Source organism: Drosophila obscura, unplaced genomic scaffold, assembly GCF_018151105.1.
Source record: "Drosophila obscura isolate BZ-5 IFL unplaced genomic scaffold, ASM1815110v1 contig_1, whole genome shotgun sequence".
NCBI classification, from domain to species: domain Eukaryota; kingdom Metazoa; phylum Arthropoda; class Insecta; order Diptera; family Drosophilidae; genus Drosophila; species Drosophila obscura.
In genome coordinates, this window is record NW_024542679.1 from 5,636,848 (window position 1) to 5,658,267 (window position 21,420).

Below are 21,420 nucleotides of genomic sequence, written 5' to 3' on the forward strand. Positions count from 1 at the left end.
GTCTGACATTGTTGCTAAAGTTGCAGTTGCTTGTGTTGCTTATGTTGTTGTTGTTCTTGCTGTTGCTGTTGCTGTTACTGTTGTTTTTGTTGTAGCTGTTGCTGTTGCTGCTGTCATTGCGGTTGTCGGCGCCACCTTTTAATGGTATCCATTTGTAAATGCCGCAGGAATTAGTGGTCCCTGTAAATAAACGTTTCGTGGAGAACAAAACAAGCAAACACCAAAAATTATTCAAATAAAATGCAATTTCTATGTATCTGCACATCTACGCACATACACACATAAATGTATGTATATATACGAGTAAATATATATGTATGTATATTAAATATATAGAAAGTAAACATTTATCGGTAGGTAGGTAGGTATACTTATATACATGTATTTTATATAGAAATAGTAAAAGTGAAAAGTTATTGGAAGTAGACAACAAATATTCGATTGTTCAACAAATAAATAGAGAGACAGAAAATAACTTTGGAGCCGAAGAACTTTTCCCAAAATGCTGATAGCAGAGGTTTGATAAGAGACGAGACGTAACGAGACGAGACCCTACGTAAGTGCACTTTCCATCAATGCAAACGGAATGCGAAGTTTTATGTGGGATTCTTGTGTGGAAAAAGCATGGCTGTACTGGTTTTCCACAAGTGAATGAAATGTAACGAGGAAAAGAATATAAAGAGTGGTTCTGCCAGTCTAAAAAGAATATCAAAAATGGCTAGAAATTTAACCATATTTATCCATGAGCACAGATCGAAAATTGGCCTTCATTGGTGAATGTAAAAGCATTAAACATTGAAATAGAATCAGAAAAATATCCATTAGGCATCTATCTGTCTCTATCCATCTCTTATTTTTCTCACTTTGTCAGAGGCCAGAGCTTTTATCAAACCTCGCCGTCAGTCATGGATAATAGATATGTTTTTTTTTTTGGATATGATTTTTTTTTGTGGATGGGTGTCGGGTTTGCATCGACGCATGGATATGGATTGAAGGTTGGAAACATTGAAGTACTGAAATATTCATATAATACATTTGTATACATATATAATATGGTGTGGAGAATTTAAATAAATCAAAAGAGTTTAATTGGAAAACGGCCTAAAAAACTGTGCTTGTGACGTGCATACATATTTTTTACGTTCATTTATTGTTTGTTTTTTTTAGTACTATTTTTTAAAGTTCAAAATGAAATATTTTTGGTTCGACTATTTTTGGTTGAAATTTAAAGAAATTTGGATTGTTAATAATTGAAATTGTTTAGTTGAAAAAACAAAAAAAAAGAAGAGAACACGCTGTATTTTGTTGGTGTGCCTACCTTGTGCAACTGCGTTTGTTTTATACTCTTATTTTTGTTTTGTTTTGCGTTTGCTTTTGCTTTCGTTTATTATTATTACTTTTTGTTGTTTTTTGTTTTTTTTTTTTTTTTTTTTTGCATATATAGTATATATATATATATATATTCTCGATTTAAATATATAATTGTTTGCTTTACTTTTGCTTTTCTTTTGTTTTGCGTTTATATTTTTGGGTTTTCAGTCTTTTATATATTAGCCATCGCAAAGTTCAACGAATAAATCTGTACGAAATGAAAGAGAAATACATACAATATATAGAAGGATAACGCATTTGGATTTTGTTTTTGTTTTTGTTTAACTCTACATCGGTCGGTCTCTCCTTATCGCTATGGTGTGTCGGAACGGATGTGACTGTGTGCGTGTGTGTGTGTGTGTGTTTGAGTGTGTGTGTATAAAGTTGAAAACAAAATCATTGAACGGAACAATAAAACGATGGGTAACTTGATTTTGGGTATTCCACTGCGCGCCCTGACTTCTCCCGAGTGGTAGGCACTGTGGCTAATCCGAAGCCCAAAGTATGGGCTATGGGCTTCAGACTTCCAGATTCTAATAACTGTGGCTTTGGCTGTGGGTATGGGTGGGTGGGCCTGCACTTACCGGGCTGTAGTTCAATGGGGCTCGGCTGACGGCGATGGGAAAGCCGGATGGCTGCGGACTGGTGGCCTGCACGTAGCCCACATTGTCGGCCCCGGCCGAGCTGTACATGTCAATGGTTGGTCCGGGCGAGTTGGTGGATGGGAACCCCTGCCTGTTGGCCGTGCCAGCGGCGGCGGCATGCGGCGATGCCGACGGCCCAAAGCTATGGGCAGCCGCGGCAGCCGCCTGATAGTTGTTCATCACTGATAGAGAGAGAGAGAGAGAGAGAGAGAGAGAGGGAAGAGAGGGTGGTATTGGTGGGCGGCTCTTTTCATAGATGAGGGGGAGGGAGGATGTAGTCACTTACCTGACAACGCCTGGGTCAGCAGCGGTGTATTGTTGTTGGGTGTCAGCTGCCCATTGGTTAGATCAACTGTAAGTGGCAGAAGGGGAGACGCGACATTAGTGGGGAGTGCACACGGCAGGGTGGGCGGGGGGTGGGGCACAGCTAGTTAAGTAAGAGTTAGGTGGGAGGGGGGTTGGCATATATAGTATGTGGGCAGTGCCTAAGACAAGAGTATACATATATGTAATCTACAGGTCACGAAGTAGGCAGGAGTACGAGTAATACAAGTATGGAGTGAGAGAGAGAGAGAGAGTACGAGAGTATATACGGGTATGTACGATTCTTATAAGTAGTGGGTACATATGGTTATACGGCGGATAAATACGAGTAGTTCTGTGGTGCCAAGGCAGTGAGCAATCAAAAGCGAAAGTAAAGAAACAGTAACTAGTCCCAGCACAACTACGATACCAAAAACACAAACAAAAGACGAACAACCAAAGAGTGGAAGATACATACAAACATACAGATATACGAGTATAAGGGGGGAGCGGGGTGTGGAATGGAAGAACGCTAACTGGTACGCAGGTTATGAAAACACAAAAACACAAAACTGTTCGGTTATTAAACGAGCATTGCATTGGTTAGCAGGGATGGCGGGGCCTGGCCTGTCTCTGGCTGTCTTCTATGATGACAAAACAAAGCCCAAAGCCAGAATAAACCAAACCAAACCAAACCAATCCTAGAACATCAAAACCCATCCAAACCCGTCCAAACCGAGCCAAACTCAGTTAGTTCGCTTGGTTTGGCTCGTGATGTGCTGTGCACTTTCCTCCGTTCTTAACGCTCCTTTTTTTTCCCTGGTTTTTTTTTCGCTTTTTCCCCCTAGATATAGCCATGGCTATAGCTATTACTGTTGTTCCCTTGTTATGGCCACAGCTGCTGCAGCAAGTAAAAATACGCCAGCGCCAATATTGAAATGACAACAGAATGCGAATGCGAATGGGAATGGGAATGTGAATGGTGGATGTGAATGGTGAATGGTAAATGGGGAATGGGGGGATGTGGATGCGAACGACTGTGAATGTGAATGAAGGACGAATGGGGTTTGGTCTAGTTCTGGACTATCTTTTTTTCGGGGTAGCCTGATGGTTCTGGTCCTGTTCCTGGTGCTCTGTTGGTATAGTCCCTGACAAGACTCTGACACATCAGCCCCAATGACATGCCCCCTTCCCAAAAGGGAGAAGGCAGGGGACTCATACACGAGTATGAGTATGAATGAGGGAAAGCGAAAAAAGATTGGATAACGGGTAACGGGTTAAGGATGGATGGAGGATGGATGGGGAAGCGACGATGTTGCATTTCCTGCGGAAACACAAAAATTGATGTAACGTAACGTGACGTAACGTAACGAGGCATGGCCGTGACTGTCGTCGTTTGCCCCACACTTTCCACACGCAAACCGTCTCTCCCCGGCTATTCCCGCCCCCTGTTATTCCTGTTGTGCGTTTTATGGCGCCAATCAACTTTGGCTTACGTTTAGTTTACGTTTTTGCGAAATATTCGAGCGCCATGTTGTTTTCATTAGAGTCTGGCAGGCAATGCCACAAAGAAGCAGCGGCAGCTGCAGCAGCAGCAGCGGAGGAAAGGGACCGGAAAGGAGAAGCAAAACAGCAGGAATAACCCGTTAGAGCAGCAACAGCAGTTGCAGCAACAGTAACTGAAACCGTAACCGTAACCGTTTCTTTTCTAAATAAATAAATAACTTATTTAGTACGGGGATTTTTTGTTTCGGTTTTTGTTTGGCATTGAATGAAATGCGTTTCCGCTGCTGGAATCTCCCGACAATTGTCCGTCTTGTGGTGCTGTAAAACGTGGCGGAAAAACAACTGTTCTGTTGCCAGCTGGTGACCCGGCAGCCCTTTTCTCCATTTACCCAGGGATACGCGCTTAAATTGAGACATTTGAACAAACAAAATGAATTAAAGGAAGACATTTACATGATCAGCGGGCGAATGCTACACAATTTTCTGATATAATTCAGCTGAATGTTACATTAAGGTTAGAGTAAATACATGAGTACATATTGATGATAATTCTACAATTTGGTATGGTTATATGTTCGATTAATCAGTTACAATTCGTTATGTTTTGTTGGACTACTGCTAGTGAGTGGGTTACACATGGATACCTTTTCCAATAACAAATTCTATTATTATTATTATTATTATTATTATTATTTTGAGCTACAATTGTGGCGGCGGACAGGCCAGTTTGTTCCTCTGTCTGTGCCGCCCACTCCAGGCTAGTCGTTTTCTGTGTGTGTGAGATTTGTGAAATGTACCATAAACTGTGGCTAAAGATAAGAATAAGAAATACTACACATAAATACGTATACGTATGTTTTCTCCATGTTGGAGCTACGACTGCCGCCAATCGCGATGATGGGGGACAGTTTACAATTTTTGTTTTTATTAGGTTTTATTAGGCTCTTTGCTAAACGTTTGCTATCATCAACTAACTGTTTACAAATACATTAAGTAAAGTTAATAATCATAAGATGCGAGAACGTCTTTCGGAACGGTTATAGGTTCAATATAGTATATGTATGTAGAGATATATGTACTATGTATGTATGTTATGTGTACGTATATAAAGAGAGTATAATGCTGGTACGGTACGATTATGCATTGGAATTATAAGACGACCATTAGCTGACCTTGTTGAGTGTGTGTCGGAGTGTTGTTCGTTCGGTTTGACGTTGCTCTTGCTCTTGCTCTTGCTGTTGATGTTGCAAGTTGTTTGCTGCATGCTGCTTGTCTGCTTGCCGGCTGCCCGTTGCTGCTGCGGATGTTGTCCATTGCCAAGTTGCTGTCCAGTCTAAAGCGCACACGCCCCGTTGGCCACTTTGTCACTCTCTCTCTCTCTGTCTCTGTCCGTCTCGCTTTGTGTGTCTCTGGGCCCCGTCGAAACCATTCAAGAAATTTGCCTTCGAAAATGCTAATAATACCAGCCGAGCCTCTGACAAGAGGCCAGAGGCCGAACAGAGACAAAGGCAAATGCAAATGCAAATGCCCTGCGGCCCGGAAAGGATAGACTTTGCTTTGGGTTTTTTGTTTTTTGTTTTTTGGTTTCGGCTTTTGTATCCGCATTTATTAGATTTTATTTTCACTTTATTTATCTTAGTTTTTGTGCATTTATTTAGTTAATAACTTTTCGGTTTTCCATTTCGTAAGCAATTTTCAATACTGCGTTTTGGCAAATGGTTTTTCATTTTCCTTTTTGTTCTCGTTTGAAGCGTTTTCTTATAAATCACAGTATATACGTGTAAAATACATATAGGTATGCATGTGTGTATGTGTGTGTTAGTGTGGGTGTGTGCTATATAGGTGTGTAAATATATGCATAACTCGAAAGCGCCTTATAATATTTAGTTAGCAAGCAGCAACCTCGAAGCAGTTGGCCACTTAGCTGCATCTTGCTGATGCGGCTGCCATGTGCCAGAATGTGGCAGGCAAGTGGCGATAATTGCATTCAATTAACTAAGTAACAACTTATCAAGTTATCAATTTATGGATAGATATAGATTGATCATTCATTAAGGTATGCCATAACTAGATTCGAGCGTCGAATGGGTTTGTTTGTTTGTTTTTTTTTTCATGTGTAGAATGTAGGAGAGGGCCATTGAAAAATTTAATTTTTCATCAACTTAAAGAGAGAGATTTGTTGTTGTTGTTGTCTTTGATTTTTGTGTGTTTCTTTCGTTTTGTTGCTTTTCGAAAATGGATGGACATTAATATTGTATTTATCGTTATATTTATTGTACAAATCAAATTGATTCACGCGATTCCTCGTACAAAATGAATACTCTCGAATGCTTAATTTGTAAACCCTCGAATATTAAATACGTGTATATATAAATAGTCATGTATGTAGATAGGTATATAGTATATATATATAATAATAATAATGTCTATATATTTTTATAAAGAAATGTCCAAAAATTTCGCTCATTTTTTGTTTGTTTGCTGAGGCTAAACATTTCTTTCTTTTGTTTTGGTTTTTTGTTGTTGTTTGATTTTTTTTTTTAGCGATGCACCGATGAAGGAAGGAATTTTTATAGTTGATTTTCTTAAAGGCTTTCAATTCGTACAATATGTGGGGGGTGGGGAGGCCAAATGCGGTTTGTTGCTAATATTATGAAACGGAATAATACAACAACGCATAATGGATAGTGGATAATGGATAAATGGACAAATCTACTAATTAATGAACTTTTTCTATGGTAAAAATCTCTGCACACGTTTGCTAATTAGCTCTAAAAACTCATGGGAACCACCAATATACAACCACTAAAAATATACATACATACATATGTATGTATTTATGTATGTAGACCAACAATATAAATGCTTCCATCCAGCTAAAACTGAAACTAAAATAAAGAAAAAAAACTGAAAATCAGGATAGGAAAATGGGTATGGAAATGGCGAATGAAAGGCAGCAGAAAACAAAAAAAAAACAGAGTAAATATCATACATAATATGCAGCAAATTAATTAAAGGATAATAATGGCACTACACATGTGTGACAGGCCTGCTAAAATTTTGTCGTTATCTAAATGTTATTCCATGTGCATTTTATTTCGAAATTCCAAATTGTTGCTGCTGCTGTTGCTGCTGCTGCTGTTGTTGTGTTTTCCAACTAATTTATGCATAGTACATACAAGGAGGAAGGACTACAAATGAAATTTGCATTTAAATGCTACGGTAAAATAGTTTTATAAATATTAGATGTGTGTGCATGTTGGGTGGGCGATGCCTATGAATCGGGGGGATGCGATACGAGTACAAATACGAGAGTTGTCGCACAAATGGGACCAGTATCAGTACCAGCGCCAGTACCAGCGCCAGTACCAGGTCAAAGGTTACAAATGGAAAAGAGATTCGTGTCAGTGTATGTGTCTGTGTGAGTGTGTGTGAGTATAGTTTGTTATCGTATATATGCAGTTGCCATACGTAGTATATTGTAGATATATTAGATATTTCTAGGGTTCTCTAGTGTCTCTATAGAGCGATATATATGTATATGTATATGTAAATAGCGGTATTGTATGTACGTATATATGGTTATGCTTGTCGGTTATGTGATTATGTTCGCCTAGATCTAAGCCTATGCGATGCTATACGGCTAAAGTACTTTCAATCATTGCATTCACGGCTATATAACTGCTCTAAGGTCAGAGGTTAGTACGGATACGGGTACGGGTGCCTAGCTGCTAACCCTCTACATATATGTATGTGATACGTGGATAACTCTAGTTACTACATAGGGATTCCAGCTAATACTGATTCGGTAATAATTCGATATCGATATGGGGGTAAGTGGAACGAGAGAGGCTATATGTCAGCTATATGCCAGCTATATGTCAGCTATTAATATGTGTCAACTATGGCTATATGTATATAGTAGACTGCAGATCTAGGTGTGTGGATTACATGGATTCGAAGGCACATATTCAATGTAGTTCTCTTCGAATCTCTGGTTAGTTTTGCATTTCGTTTGAGGCTCATTGCTTCGTTTTCTGGATGCGGTTACTTGGCTGTAGTTTTAGTTTTAGTTTCAGTTTCAGTTGCATTTGTTACTCGTACCATTACCGTTGATATATGGGGCTAAACTATGGCTGGCTGTTTGTGTGGCACTTGTGGCACTTGCGGCACTGGCTGTTGCTGTTGCAGTTGCAGTTGTGGTTGTTATTGATTGCTGTACCTACTTGTCACCTGTACAAATGATTTATTTGGATAGCGTGTCGTTGTCGTGGAGACCGAGCAGAAAGAGACAAAAATGGCAATGAGAATGGAAATGGGCCTTGTTCTCTGGCTATCGTATCTCTCTGTGTGACGACTGTCTCGCCTGCCTCTCATTGTCAGACTCGATTCGATTCGATTCAGCACTTAGAAATTTATGTTGCCCAGAAACTGTGATTTGATGGCCGCCGAGCGGGCTGTCAGCGCGGTGGCAAGTGGCAGGGCCAGCGCCTGTTGATGATATCCCGACTGGGGCGGGCCGTGAGCGGCGGCAGCCGCCGAAGCAGCAGCAGCACCAGCAGCAGAGGCACCGCCCGGAGCGGCTCTGCTGCGGCCCGGTGTCGCGCTACATGCGGCACCATAACTCCTACCGATGCCGCAAATGGTCAAGCCTACAAAATCATACGAGATACAAGATAGATAGATAGAGAGAGAGAAATAGAGATTGAGAGAGAGACAAACGCTAGAGCTGCAAAACTATCGATAAGAGGGATTGGGGCGTGCTAACACATACGCTTCGAATTGGAAATGGAAACCTGATCTAAGAAACCAAAAACAAAAGAATGCAGAGAATTGAGGGCCGCTGATTGCAGGCTATCGACCAATCGACAGTCAATCGATAGCTGCATCGATTGTTTTACAGCTCTAACACACGCAATGGATATCGATGGTGTGGGGTAAGATCTGGTCGGGGATCAGGATCAGGACGAGGAGCAGGTTATATATGTATCAGCTAGAAGCCCTAGTAGCCAAGTGTTCAGTAGTATCACTCTGTGTGAGATCAGTGATCTGTGATCTTTGTGATCTGTAATCGTGTGATTGATGCAAATGATAATCGCAAGGCCAAGCACAGGAGATTTGCGCGCAGGGTATCGATTCTAAAGGGGGTTCTATATCATATGATAATGGAGGAAGGCAAAATCTGATTCAATATGTGTACATCTGTATGTGTGTGTGTGTGTGTGTGGTTGTGTGTGTCGATTGTTTTCGATACTTTCTATTTGTGGATTGATATGACGAACGCTTTGGGCTTTAGAAAAAAGTGATTTCATTTATTGATCGTGATCATGAGAATAATACTCGATAAATAGTCATTTCAGCTCTGGTCGGTCGGGAAGCAGATATCAGTTCCCAGTTAACAGTTCCCAGTTCATGGACGCCTAGGATGAGCCATTGGTGGGGGCAACCATGTAATCACCAATCAGTATACGATTCTCCGGCATTACGCCCATTACACCGGCTGCAAAGCAAATATACAAAATTAAGAGTAAGGAAACAGAAACAGAACACACACAAAGAAAAACCAAAGAGAGTAACAGAAATGTTTGATTCACTGACTGACTGAGTGGCTGAGCTGAGCGGAGCTGAGCTGATTGGTGGGTGGGTGGATGGTGGCTGGGTGGGTGGGTGGATGTATGATGGAACACAAACACGAACGAAACGAATCGAAACGAATCGAACACAAGCATCGAGGGCAAACAAATCATCATAATCAGTGCTGGCGGCGAGTTAGTTGTAATGCTAATGATTATTACACGACTTTCGTCATATCAAGTAACACAAACTGTTCAGATCTGGTGGGCTGTGAGGAGGGGGGGCATGGGGAGAGCAGTTAGTACTCGTTTTAGTCACAAGAGTTTCATCACCTTTCGCTACACATCACACACTCTCACTCTCACATACAAATTAATAAAAAAAGGAGGGGCCCAAGGCGAGTGTACCTACAAATGTGTGTGTGTATCAGGGTGTGTGGTGTGTGGGTGTGCATGTGTGACAGTGTGTGTGTGTGTGGGGGGTGTACGTACGGACATATACGAGAGTATGGCTGAACGGCACTTACCAGTTGGATAGGGGAGTCCGAAGGAGGGATAACCCGAATATCCGCGACCAGCGGCATAGGCAGCATAAGCAGCTGCCGGAAAGCCTGCGAATGAAACAATAAACACGATGAGTACAGATATAACAGCTATATATATATATATATATCTAGTGTAGTTATAGTTACCTTCGGGCAATGTCCCCAGACCCCACATGATGTTATCTAAAGGGGTGGCATGAAAAACAAGAGAGAGCACATAAACAGATAAATTACTAACATTCAGTCGATACGATATCAATTATTAGATCTAATAGTCAAAAACGAAAGCGAGTACCGACAGATTATATCAGATATATATGTAGGTAGAGCTAAGTGTTATAGATTATATGAAAGACTGATTTACTATTATGTAGATTTAGATTTGGATTTGGATCGTATTCGATTAGTGTTAGGCTAGTTAGTTGTTCGATTCGTGTGTACTTAGAGAGATCTATAAATATTATGTGTAATATGGCAACTAAGGAACACCATCGTCGAATCGATTGATCGTTCCACTATATACTAGATATGTGTATGTGTAGAGTGCTAAGATTTCTAGAGTATCCTCCCTCCCTCCCGATTTGTGGTTCTCCTCTTGCTTGCAATAACAGCCTTGATCTGAGCTATTTATATATATAGTATATATAGATGTACGGAGAGTTAGAGTTACATTTGATCGATATGACACACAATTCTAAACACTTATTAGATATATATGTATATGTATGTAATCTAAGACATTTAATTTAATGCTAATCTATGAATATAAATTTCAATATTTGCGCTAATAATTCACTGCTTAATATACGTACAGACCAGTACATACGAGTACGAATATATGTTGTAAGATATATCCGTTGCGGGGGCAATTCTAAGGCCTGTGGCAGTGCATTTCTACGAAAATGCCACATGCCAGCAGGCCATTGCCCCGCGCAAACGGCTAAGGATAAGTGAAATCGAAATCGTAATCGAATCGAATCAAATCAAATCAGGAGAATTAATAACTATAATAATAACACATAAAATAACTAAATAAATGGGCTAGATAATTGCTACAACTCAAGAACGGGGTGGGGGTGGGCTGGGGTGGGGGTAGAATAGAAAAAGGTTGACATCTATTAGGAGGGATATTTTTTGTTGTTGTAGAAAATTTGTATATATTTAGCTTTGGGCCACTCCGCTTTACTCCGCTTCAAGCACCAAATAAAACTTGAATTCTTCGACTTTGCTTCGCCTTTTCTCTTCTCTTCTGTTCTGTTCTGTTCTGTTCTCTGCACTCATTCGTTCATCTTTTGGCATCAGTGCGTTGACGGATGGCTGGCTTCCGTTTCCGGTTTGTTTGCTTGTTACTTTGCTGTTGGTTTTGTTGTTGATTTGTTTTGTTAGGTTTTGTTTTGTGGCAACTTAGGCTAAGATTACAATGGATATAACGTCAAGTACAACGTTGTACAAGTACAAACTAGAATCTGAACTTGAGCGCTTAATGCGCTTATCGTAATGCAATATATATATATGTATAGTATATATAGTATATGTAGTACGAGTATGTATGTATATATACGAGTATATGTATGCATAATAAATAGCTAGTTTCATGTTTAGTCAAATATTAATGGCTATATGCAAGACAAGTACAGCACCCACACACATACAGCAGTATATGCATATGGATGTATGGATGGTTGGTCTGAGGAGCAGTTGTGGGGTAGTCAGTCAGTAGCCTGTTATTTCGGCCCTCAACTAACGGAGCTGCAATTTGGCAAACAGTACAGGACAGGACAGGACAGAAGGAGGTCTTGTAATTGGGCAGCCATTATCCATGATCCATTTTAGCAAATTACACTCTGACAGCTGTCCTTACGGCCGCCACAAATGCGCTCATCATCCTACCAATTATGGTATGTATAATCCATATGATACGAGTATACGAGTGTACGCATGTGGATACTTTTATAGCTAATACTTTCTTGTTATTGCTCTTGCTGTGGCTGTCGCTGGTGCAACACCACGTGGTGCCATATAGTTCCAACTTAAACGCTAATTTCGATACATTTGCTAAGATTCAATCCGATTTGATTCAATTAAATGCTTCCCTTTTTGCGTTGCTTTTTGCCACTAAAGAGAGAGAGATACACCTTTGAAGAGCTATTGATATGGGAGATACGATAATGTTCGATATACAAGATATATTCGGATATTAAAACATAAATGATTGGCGCCGATTGCAACATATTTTCTTCTCTTTTTGTTTTTGTTTTTGTTTTTGTTTTGGTTTGATTTTTTTTTTTGGTTCAATTTTACATTCATGTGGGTGGCGGGGTCTCTTAAGTGTCTAAGACATACATATGTTACATGATCGCCCTCTAAGGTCTAAGGTTGCTTCAGGATTGCCCCAAGTTGCTATGTCATCTCGCAGCAATCACATCGCACAATCGCACATCTAAGCAGGTCCCTCTAGGACGACCTGCACTTAGCCTAGAGTCTTAAGCTAGTTCGAGTAACTTCTGTTCTCTTAGTCTCTAATCGAAAGAAAACAAAGTGTAGAATGCGCGCTAGTTGAGTTAGTTAGTAAGTTTAGTTTAGTTTAGTTAATCAAACGTCGCTTGGACACACACAAAAGATACGTTTCAAGTACAGTAAGTACGGTAAGTACATGGCTAAGAGATATTACACGTAATCCTAGGCCTAGGCTTAAGGGCGTTGCATACAAGCGCCGTTTAAATCATTTTTGGACATTGAGACGGAATGAGAATCATATATATATATATATATATATGTACGTATGTATGTGTGTATCTGTGTATCTGTGGTGTGTGTATCTGTGTGTGTTGCCATGAAAGACAGAGACAGAGACATCCAATTGGAATCAGATTTGAATTAATTTTAGTGGATTTGCCACGTCTCACTGCTGCCTGGGCGGTCACATGCCGGGCAGCTGGTAGAGCGAAGCTGCCGCTGCCGCCGCCGAATTGGCGCCCGACATCTCCAGGCCACCCGGCATCGCCAGCAGCTCGCTCAGCGGATAGTGGGCCGCTGCCAGTGCCGCGTTCTGACGCAGCTGCGCCTGCTGGGCCACGGCTGCGGCTGCTGCCGCTGCGGGTGTGTTGGCTGCCGCCGTCAGAGCGCTGAGAGTGGCGCCCGGCGCTCCTCTGAGGCCGCTGCTGACGGCGGCGGCGGCCAGCAGCCGCTTGTAGCCCATCACGGCAGCGGCGTCCGCGTAGAGGGAGTTGGCCAGGGCGGCGTTGCTCTGGCTGGCATTGGCTGCCGCTGCGTATTGCAGCAGAGAGTGCCCGCCCGTGGGGGCGGTACTCGAAAGGGGCATGAGCGATGGTGTGGCACCTGCAGCAGCGGCCACCGCTTGGGCGAGGCTCTGCTGCTGCTGCTGCTGTTGTTGTTGCTGCTGTTGCTGCTGGTGGGCGGCGACGGCAACCGCCTGTTGCTGCTGCTGCACCGCTTGCTGCTGCTGCTGTTGCTGGTTCACAGCGGCTGCAGCAAGGGCGGCCGCCGAGAGGTGGGCGGGCAGCGGATAGGGGGAGTAACGCAGCGAGGCGGCGGCTGCCGCGGCGCCCAGCAGCTGATGGTGGGCATGGTGTGGGTGTGTGTGTGTGTGTGCGTGTGGGTGTGTGTGTTGTGGTGCCTGTGAGTGTTGCTGTTGTTGTTGTTGCTGCTGGTGGTGGTGGTGGTGGTGCTGCTGCTGCTGCTGATGCTGCTGCAGCACGGAGGCGGCAGCGGCTAAACTACTTGGCAGCAGGCCAGCAGCGGACGTGGCCGCCGCCGCCGCCTGATTGGCGTGGCTGCCCCAGACTACCAACTCACCGTAAGCAGAGCGGCCGGCCGCACGGGTCTTGGCCAGGTTGGCCGGCAGCATCACTTCCTTTGGCTGCGCCTTCTTGCATTCGACCTGCAAAACGACAGAAACAGACAGAGAGAGAGGGTGGGGGTGGGGGTTGGGTAACAGTGGGGAGTTAGTATCTGGGATTCATGGCGCTACGCTCGACTTACCATTTTGTTGTTTATCTCATGGAAATGAATTTCGCAAACTTTGTCTACCACATCTTCGCTTTGAAATGTAACGAAGCCAAAACCTGCAAAGAGGAACAGAGAGAACAGATAAAAGAAGAACAGCAGGAGAAGAACGAGGAGGAGAGAGGGGTAGGGGGGGTAAACGAATGAGTGTGCAGAGTGGGGCAAAAAAGTTTAAGGGCTGCAAAAATTGAACGAAATATGCTTTTGTGTGCGAGCGGCTAAATAATTTACTCAAGTGTCGAGACTCCGAGACACAGGCTGCTGATGGCGGCGGCGCCCTCCGGCCCCACTGCCTACCCCGCCGCCACCCTATTCTTAGTCTGTCCTCAGGCTGACCTCAATATGCATCCCCTGCAGGGACTCAAGTGGCGGCTGGGCGAGTAATTCAAACACTGGACGCTCGCTCTGCTCCGGCACTGGCACTGGCTCTGGCTCCGGGTTTACATAATAAACTTTGCCAGCGGACAAAACTCTGCACTGAAGGATCCCTTCCATACCCCATACCCTGCTCTCTGCCACTCTTCTGCTCTTGTGTTGAGCAGAGCCTAATAACTTTGTCCTAATGGCTGGCTGGCCCAGCAGCGGCAGCGTTCCCAGCAGTTCTGGCGTGGTTCAGCTATTTTTGATATCCTCAAATTAGAGGCTGACGGAGAACTTAAATTCCATGGAATCCCAACTCATTCCAGGGCACAGGCAGCAGGGAGCAGGCGGCAGGGTGTGCCTGGGCAGGATTGCTGTCTAGAATTGGCAAAGGATTTATTGTAGCTTAATTGCATTTCTTCTGTTTGTTAAACTTACAAAATGCCATCCTTCCCCCTGCACACAAGCAGCAGACCAAAACTTTTCTTATCGGATCGTGGAATATGATATTATCTTCTAGTATTTGCCACTATTCTCCTGTGGCTCCGCTACTACCCGCACCCTGCTGAGGCGTTCCACCAATTTGGCCTTATCGGGAGTTTTCAATTAGCGCAATTGTCTGAGATTTCACATGGTCGAAGGCAAAGCACAGTCCACCTCTCCCTCCTCCTCCCACTCCTCCTCTGTGTGTGTGTGTGTGTGTGTGTGTCGCTCTGTGTGCAATTAGCAAGGCCAAGTGCAGACACCTGATGCCCCCGAAAACCCCTATAACGCTGCCTGGCCCCGACTGCTCTCTCTCTCTCTGTCACTCTGTGTATGTTTGCCTTTGGTATGCGGGCGCACCGGGCACGGACAGGGCGTGGCGTGGGCGTAACTGACAAATTAGTTGAAACAAGTAACAGTAAACACGCAGGCAGGCTTATTAGCGACATGTGCCTGGAAGGAGGCGAAATCCAACGCCAACAGCAGCACCAGCAGCAGGAGCAGAACAAGCTCCTTGCCACTTGCTCTGCCCTGGTCCTTTGCCCCAAAGCTTACAGCTGCGAGCTTCTCGCTTCCTGCTGCTTCCTGCTTGTCTCTATCCGTCCCTTGGAGTGTGTTTGTATTTGTTTTAATTATATAAAATTAGCGCACGTTGCAAGTTGCACGTAAAGCTGCCACTTCTCCTGCTTCTGCTTCTGCCTCTGCCTCTCGTGCTTGTGCTTGTGCTTCGGGTTGCTGCCTTCTGCTACTTTTTCGCCTTGGGCCACTCATAAATCAGCTGTGGAACAAATGAAGCTAGCAATTTTTTTTTTGGTAGCCCGCCTCTGGCTCCCACACGTAACTCAATCAAAAATGTATCTGCTGGATACAAATGCGCCCTGGCAGGCTTGAGGAATGCTCGGTCCGTTTGGCTCGTTGTCTAGTTAATTCTGCGGCTGCCTTTGGCCCCCCCTTAGAGCTCAGAGCTCCTGTTTGAGCCTGGTTCTGCGGGGTCGTCTGGGTGATCTGGGGGCCTGGGATCTGGGGGCCTCGGTCTGTGGCCCAGTCGCCATTTTTACCTGTCGAAAATTTCCCGCAGGACGACGACGACGACGATGGCAATGGCAATGGCCATGCCGATGGCGATGGCGATAGGAGCTGACGATGGTCTTGGCAACTGCAAAAATTGCACACTCATGCATGTTATTGCCAAGAAGCGGACATAGATATATGTTCCAGGCATAAGCTCTGACTCTGGCTCTGGCTCTGGCCCTCGCTCTCGCTCTTTGGCTATGCCCCTGGAGCAGGAGTAGAGGAAAACGGGCAGCACGGAGGAGCATTGCGCCAGCTGCTGTTATGACTGCGCTGCGCCGGCTTGCCAAAAAGAAAAATTACAAAATTTTCAATTTTAATATTAGTGGCGGCTGGCGACGCCAACTGCCTTCTCCTTCTTCACTCTCCTCTCCTTTCCTGTACCTATCTATTCCACCGTTTTTTTTTTTTCTGGTGGGTGGGTGGACTCCCCACCCACTACTGGCTGCTTAGGCGCACGTTGGGCATGTCCTTGGCTTGCCAAATGAAATTCATAGCATAGTTTTGGGCGCTGTTCCTGCCTCTTGTCAGCCTTGTGCTGTACAGTAAAGACGGGCTAAGGGCAACATGTGTGGCAAGTCTAAATTATACTACTAAAAGGCACCCAGTAGAGACATCGCATCGCCATCTGCCAAACTTTGCTTTCATTTATCGTTTGCAGAATCGAAATCATGTGATATTTTGTCGATAAAGGGAAACACTTTTGTAAGTTCCTTTGGGCTCCATATTCTCTGTGCTTGAGGGCAGGCGGAGTAGCTCTCTTAGGGCATCTCCACTGTAATTGGAATTGCCTTCCCTGCTGCTGCTGCTGCTGTTTCTATTTTCTGTTATTGTTGCCTGCTGCCTACTATATATATACCTCCCTACCTACCTACCCACATACATATATATATTGTTTTATGGCATATTCATATATTGTTTCCTATATCTATTTTTTGTAGTCCATTCCTCATCCATAAAACGGTTCGCTTGTATGTTCATTTTTGGGCCAACTGTTTCTGTCTCTTGTTATTGCCCGTGCCACTGCCACTGCCCCCTGCCTCTGGGATACGTTGCTGCAATTTTCAGTGACCAGGCTTATGTGTGTTCCAATGTCGGTCGCTTTGTCTATTTGTCTGTCTCTCTGTCTGTCTGTCTGTCTTGCTGTGTGCCTGTCGCTGTGCTGCACACATGATTTATGAATGAGTAACAAACTTGCTGCCGTGTAGCCGGAGCAACCAGCGACGTCTTTTCCACTTTTCCTTCACGTTCGTTTGGGGTTTTTTCTTTTTTTTTGTCCGGCTGCCCCTCTGTTGGCTTCTTTATTATAGTCGATGCCTTGTTTGTGTGTGTGTGTGAGCCAGTGCCAGTGCCAGCACGCTGGCAATTGCCACGTATACGAGGCAGCCCGCTCTCGGATCGATAAAATGCAATTACAGGCATATCGCAAGTGCCAGTAGGCAGGGCGGCAGGCGGTGGCTAGCGGCGGCGGCAAAGGGACAGCAGATGGGAAGATGGGGCAGACCGACTCATGCCAATAAGGTTGTACATCGTCCAACCGTACAAAAAGTCGCCAGCGCCATTCGCTATCGTTGTCGATGTCCTCGTCCTCGTCCTGGTCGTGGCAATGAAGGCTTCTGCTACAACTAATACCCTTTGATTAACGACACACATTTTCTATTGACTTGGGGACGGTGGGTGGGGGCCCTCTTGCCTCTGGTGAAGCAGGACGGACGGTGGCCTGTGAAGTTGGGCAGTTGGCTGCCTCTGCCTCGGCCACTGCCACTGCCTCCTTTCTCCTATTTGCAACCAAAACAATGCCTGCATATTTCATGCCGTGTACTCCGATCGATGCACGCAATTGTAATTTGCAATGCTGACATGGCCTGGCCCTCGTCTCCGTTCGGGCCAAATGAATTGCTCAGCCAATGAGTCGTGTCAATAGCTAAACTGCCGGCCAATGCATTTTTAATTGGCAAATCAGAAAAGTAAGCCGCACACACACACACACACAGCAAGGAAAATCTACAGGGGTATACCTGAGTGGAAATTCATGGGAAATTCGTTCACATCATGGCCACAGAAATTTCTCATTATTTCTACTTGTTATAGCCTACCCCCGCCCACTACCCACCATTGCAATGGTTGGTTGGTTGAGTGGGCGCGCGTACACTCGTGGTACCCATCCGTGTCTCTAAATCTTTAATGTGATGTCCGGGCCGTGTGTCCTTCACATTATTTTTAAAATGCTTCATATTCGTTTTTATTGGCTGTGCCTTCTGCTGCTGCTGCTGCTTCCTTTCCTTTCCTCTCCTTTCATTTCATTTCATTTTTTTCCTTCTTTTTGGAAGCTTCTTTTTTATGTATGTACATATGACTGCATCATCATGCAGTTTCAGCGTACTCCAGCGTCCAATTAAGCGAAATGTTCTGTGGGCTCTGCTCTGCCCCCGCAGCATCCTCTCGCTTATCCGCTTGTTCGTTCGCCGGCGCTTATCTGCGATGCGGCGCACAGAAGTGTGCTACAATTTTTATGGGCCGCGCACAAGCAAAAATCATGTTTTCTTATTCCCGTGTGCGTAATTTGAAGGGCGCAAAAGTTAACAATGTCCGGGGGTGGCTGGCAGCCAACCCAACTATTGATGCATGTACGAGTCTGGCGTGTTCCTCTCTTCCTCTCTTCCTGCATCTGTATCTGTATCTGTATTTGTGTGGCTGATTGTGTCTGTGCTCCTAGCCCACACATCGCTGTGTCTGTGTGTGAGCTAATTACTTTTGACCAAAGGGGGAGAGGGAGCGGGAGTTGGGTGGGATGATGCACTCGTACTGTGGTCTGCCGCCTCCCTTCGATTCGAGGTTTGTGCAAAATTGGGCACATCAATCTTAATGCTTCATGTCTCAGGTTGTGCTCTGACCCCAGACCACCCCACCCCCCCTATGCTACTGCTGCTGCTCCTGTTCCTGCTCCTGCTGTCACAACGGACATGTCAATGGAAGGCAATGGGACCTGGTCGCAATGCGAAATTCGGGGCGTCATTTAAAACTTTAATAAGCAAAATTGACAACGACACAAGGCATCGGACTGTGTACAGGACATGGGACACATCCAGGACACATCCCGTGGCGCGGCAGGGTGGTGGGCAGATGGACATCAGGTGGACACACGGACAGCAGCATCTCTGCTGCCGCTGCCGCTGCCGCCGCTGCTGCTGCTGCTGGACAAACGCAATGGAGGCGCAGTCGTGCGCTACAAGTTCGTGTAGCGGATGTACACTGGAGATTTAAGCTTTATGCTGCTGCTGCTGCTGCTGCTGCTGCTGCTGCTGCTGGTGCCTCACCTGACCTCGCTCTGTCTCCGGAACGATGCTGCCCCATCCTCTTATGGCCCTTATATCCGGTTGCATTGGCAGGTAATTTTTTCGGCTGCCTCTACATCCTGTTGGCCGGCCATTTTAATGCCTTAACAGGGCCCTGAACACCGCTCCCGTTGTGAACGTTAAGGTTTTAAAACCAGATTTAGCCCTTTGCCCCAACCACCCCAAAAATGGAACCCGAATGGAAACCCCTTCATAAGTATCTTTTCCACCGCACACACATAAAAGGACTCTCGTTTGATACATTGACATTGTATCCTTCTGTGTATCTTTGTGTGTGTGTGCTAAGCTCTCTCTCCGGCACTTCCGGCTACCGGAGTGCGGACAGCGGACTGCCGACTGCGCCGCTTCGGGCTGGGGGGTGTATCATCGTTAAGGTCCGGAAACGAGGCTAGCAAATGGTGGCATTGTCTGGTTATCGATAACACTCACCTCTGTGCCGATTGGTCTGCTTATCGAACATCAGCATGGCGTCCTCGATCTGCAAAGAGTCAAAAAAGAGAGCAAGAGAGCGTTTCGTTAGCTTAAAAGTTGCAATTCAGTACAGTTGATTTTTATTTTCTTAGTCGTTTTTCTTTGCCGCACAGTTTGGCGCGGCAGCAGCTCAATTAATGGCCTGAATAAATGTTCGCAGCGGCAGGCGGCCGGCGGCAGGCGGCAGACAAAACTGCTGCTAATTGCAAAGTGAGTGCGCACAATGATGGCCCATAGAACGGGTCCGTCCATCCGTTCGTCCACACACATTCCACCCAGCCAGCCAGCCAGCCAGCCACCCCATTGAACAATCCAACAAACCGAACCATGGGCCCCGCTCCGCTCCGTTCCGCACACACAGCGGAAGAGCGAGACGGGCGAGAGAGCGAAAAAGTTTTAGCCATTATGGCGCACAAGAACTTATAATGATAGTTGACTGTCAAACCAGGCAACTAACTAACTAACTAACTAAATAACCAACCGAACTGACTTTCGAGCCGGTCCGAGTCCGAACACTGGGCTCATTACTGGCCGAATCAGCGAATGATGAACTGACCAAGGGACAGAGTGACAGAGTGACACTGAGCGACTGAGTAGCTGGGTAACAAACTCGTTTCAGTTGTCATTTGATATTTTAATTGATGGCCTAAATGAATGCATGAATTGTGGTGTGCTGCTGCTGCCGTTGCTGCCGCTGCTGCTGCTGCATTTCTCTCTGCAAATTGGGTATCAAATTTTGATTGCATTCCCAGTCTGTCAGCCTGCCAGTCTGGCAGTCTGGCAGGGAATTTAATTTTGGAAATCAATTTAGTTTGCCACTTTAATGATGGATATTCGTATCAATTGTGTGGGGCAAGTATTTTGATCTGAATTGCAATTAAACACAGAAGCATCGGCAACAGCAACAGTAGCAGCAGCAGCAGCCACTGTTTCTGTCTTTGTCTCTGTCTTTGTCTCTGCAGCTGTGGAAAAGCCTCGATAATCGTTTGACAAAAGGATAAAGCAGGCGGAAGAAGCCTTTTGATTGGCTTTTCCAGCAAGACAGTTTTCACCTCAGTTTTCTGGTGGGCTTTGGCCTTGGCTTCGGCTTCCGCTTTGTGTGTTGTCTGCCATTCAATATTATAATGTGACAAGTTTTTCATCATAGTCTCTGTGCTCTGTGTCTCTGCCTTTGCTTGGGCGCATCTATCCTGCTCCTGCTCCTGCTCCTGCTCCGCCTCTATCCTTTCTGCTAATTGCACATTTCTTGTCAAAGTTTCGCTGCGGCCTTTAATGAGCTCCAAGACCAGAGACTGTGGCTGGAGCCTCAAGCAGACGCTGACGCTGAAGCTGAGGCTGTTGTCGAAGCTGAATCTGACGCTGATGTTAACGCTGACCCCGTACCAAGCCCTGACCCCTGAACTTCAGCCTCAGTGACTGCCTGCCCTGTCCTGGCCTGCCCTGTCCCGCCCTGTTCCGCCCTGCCTGGCTGCCTGCTTATGGGCCATTGATTAAGTTTAATCAATGCGCTTACGGCCACTCTTGCAACTCTTGCAACGCAGCTCCTGTGCACAGTAATTAAAATGCAGCCACGACAACGACAGCAACAGCAGCAACAGCAGCAGCAGCAGCGACGGCAACTGCGGCCTTATAAAAATTAATTAAGCTTGCGCCGCAGTTTCCCCTCCCTGCCACCTGACTGGATCGAAGCTTTTGCCACGCTGCCATTCTG

At 45.1% G+C, this 21,420-nt stretch overlaps 1 protein-coding gene across 6 annotated transcripts in view; it reads right to left on the bottom strand.

Moving 5' to 3' along the window:
• Nucleotides 1-80: 80 nt before the first annotated feature.
• LOC111067536 (RNA-binding protein Musashi homolog Rbp6) overlaps nt 81-21,420 on the bottom strand; it is a 192,183-nt gene continuing 170,843 nt past the window's right edge. For 2 of the 6 annotated variants that reach the window (XM_022356650.2, XM_022356655.2), the window contains 8 exons: nt 19,668-19,716; nt 13,945-14,027; nt 13,759-13,843; nt 10,090-10,125; nt 9,925-10,008; nt 2,302-2,367; nt 1,956-2,197; nt 81-180 (listed from right to left, as the gene is read on the bottom strand). In XM_022356650.2, the coding sequence (XP_022212342.1) occupies nt 139-180; nt 1,956-2,197; nt 2,302-2,367; nt 9,925-10,008; nt 10,090-10,125; nt 13,759-13,843; nt 13,945-14,027; nt 19,668-19,716 (687 nt within the window). In that variant the 3' untranslated portion in view covers nt 81-138. Of the gene's footprint in view, nt 181-1,470; nt 1,580-1,955; nt 2,198-2,301; nt 2,368-8,033; nt 8,477-9,115; nt 9,325-9,924; nt 10,009-10,089; nt 10,126-12,847; nt 13,844-13,944; nt 14,028-19,667; nt 19,717-21,420 lie in introns of those variants that run through there. The other 4 variants (XM_022356651.2, XM_022356653.2, XM_022356654.2 and 1 more) reach the window with 4 other exon arrangements.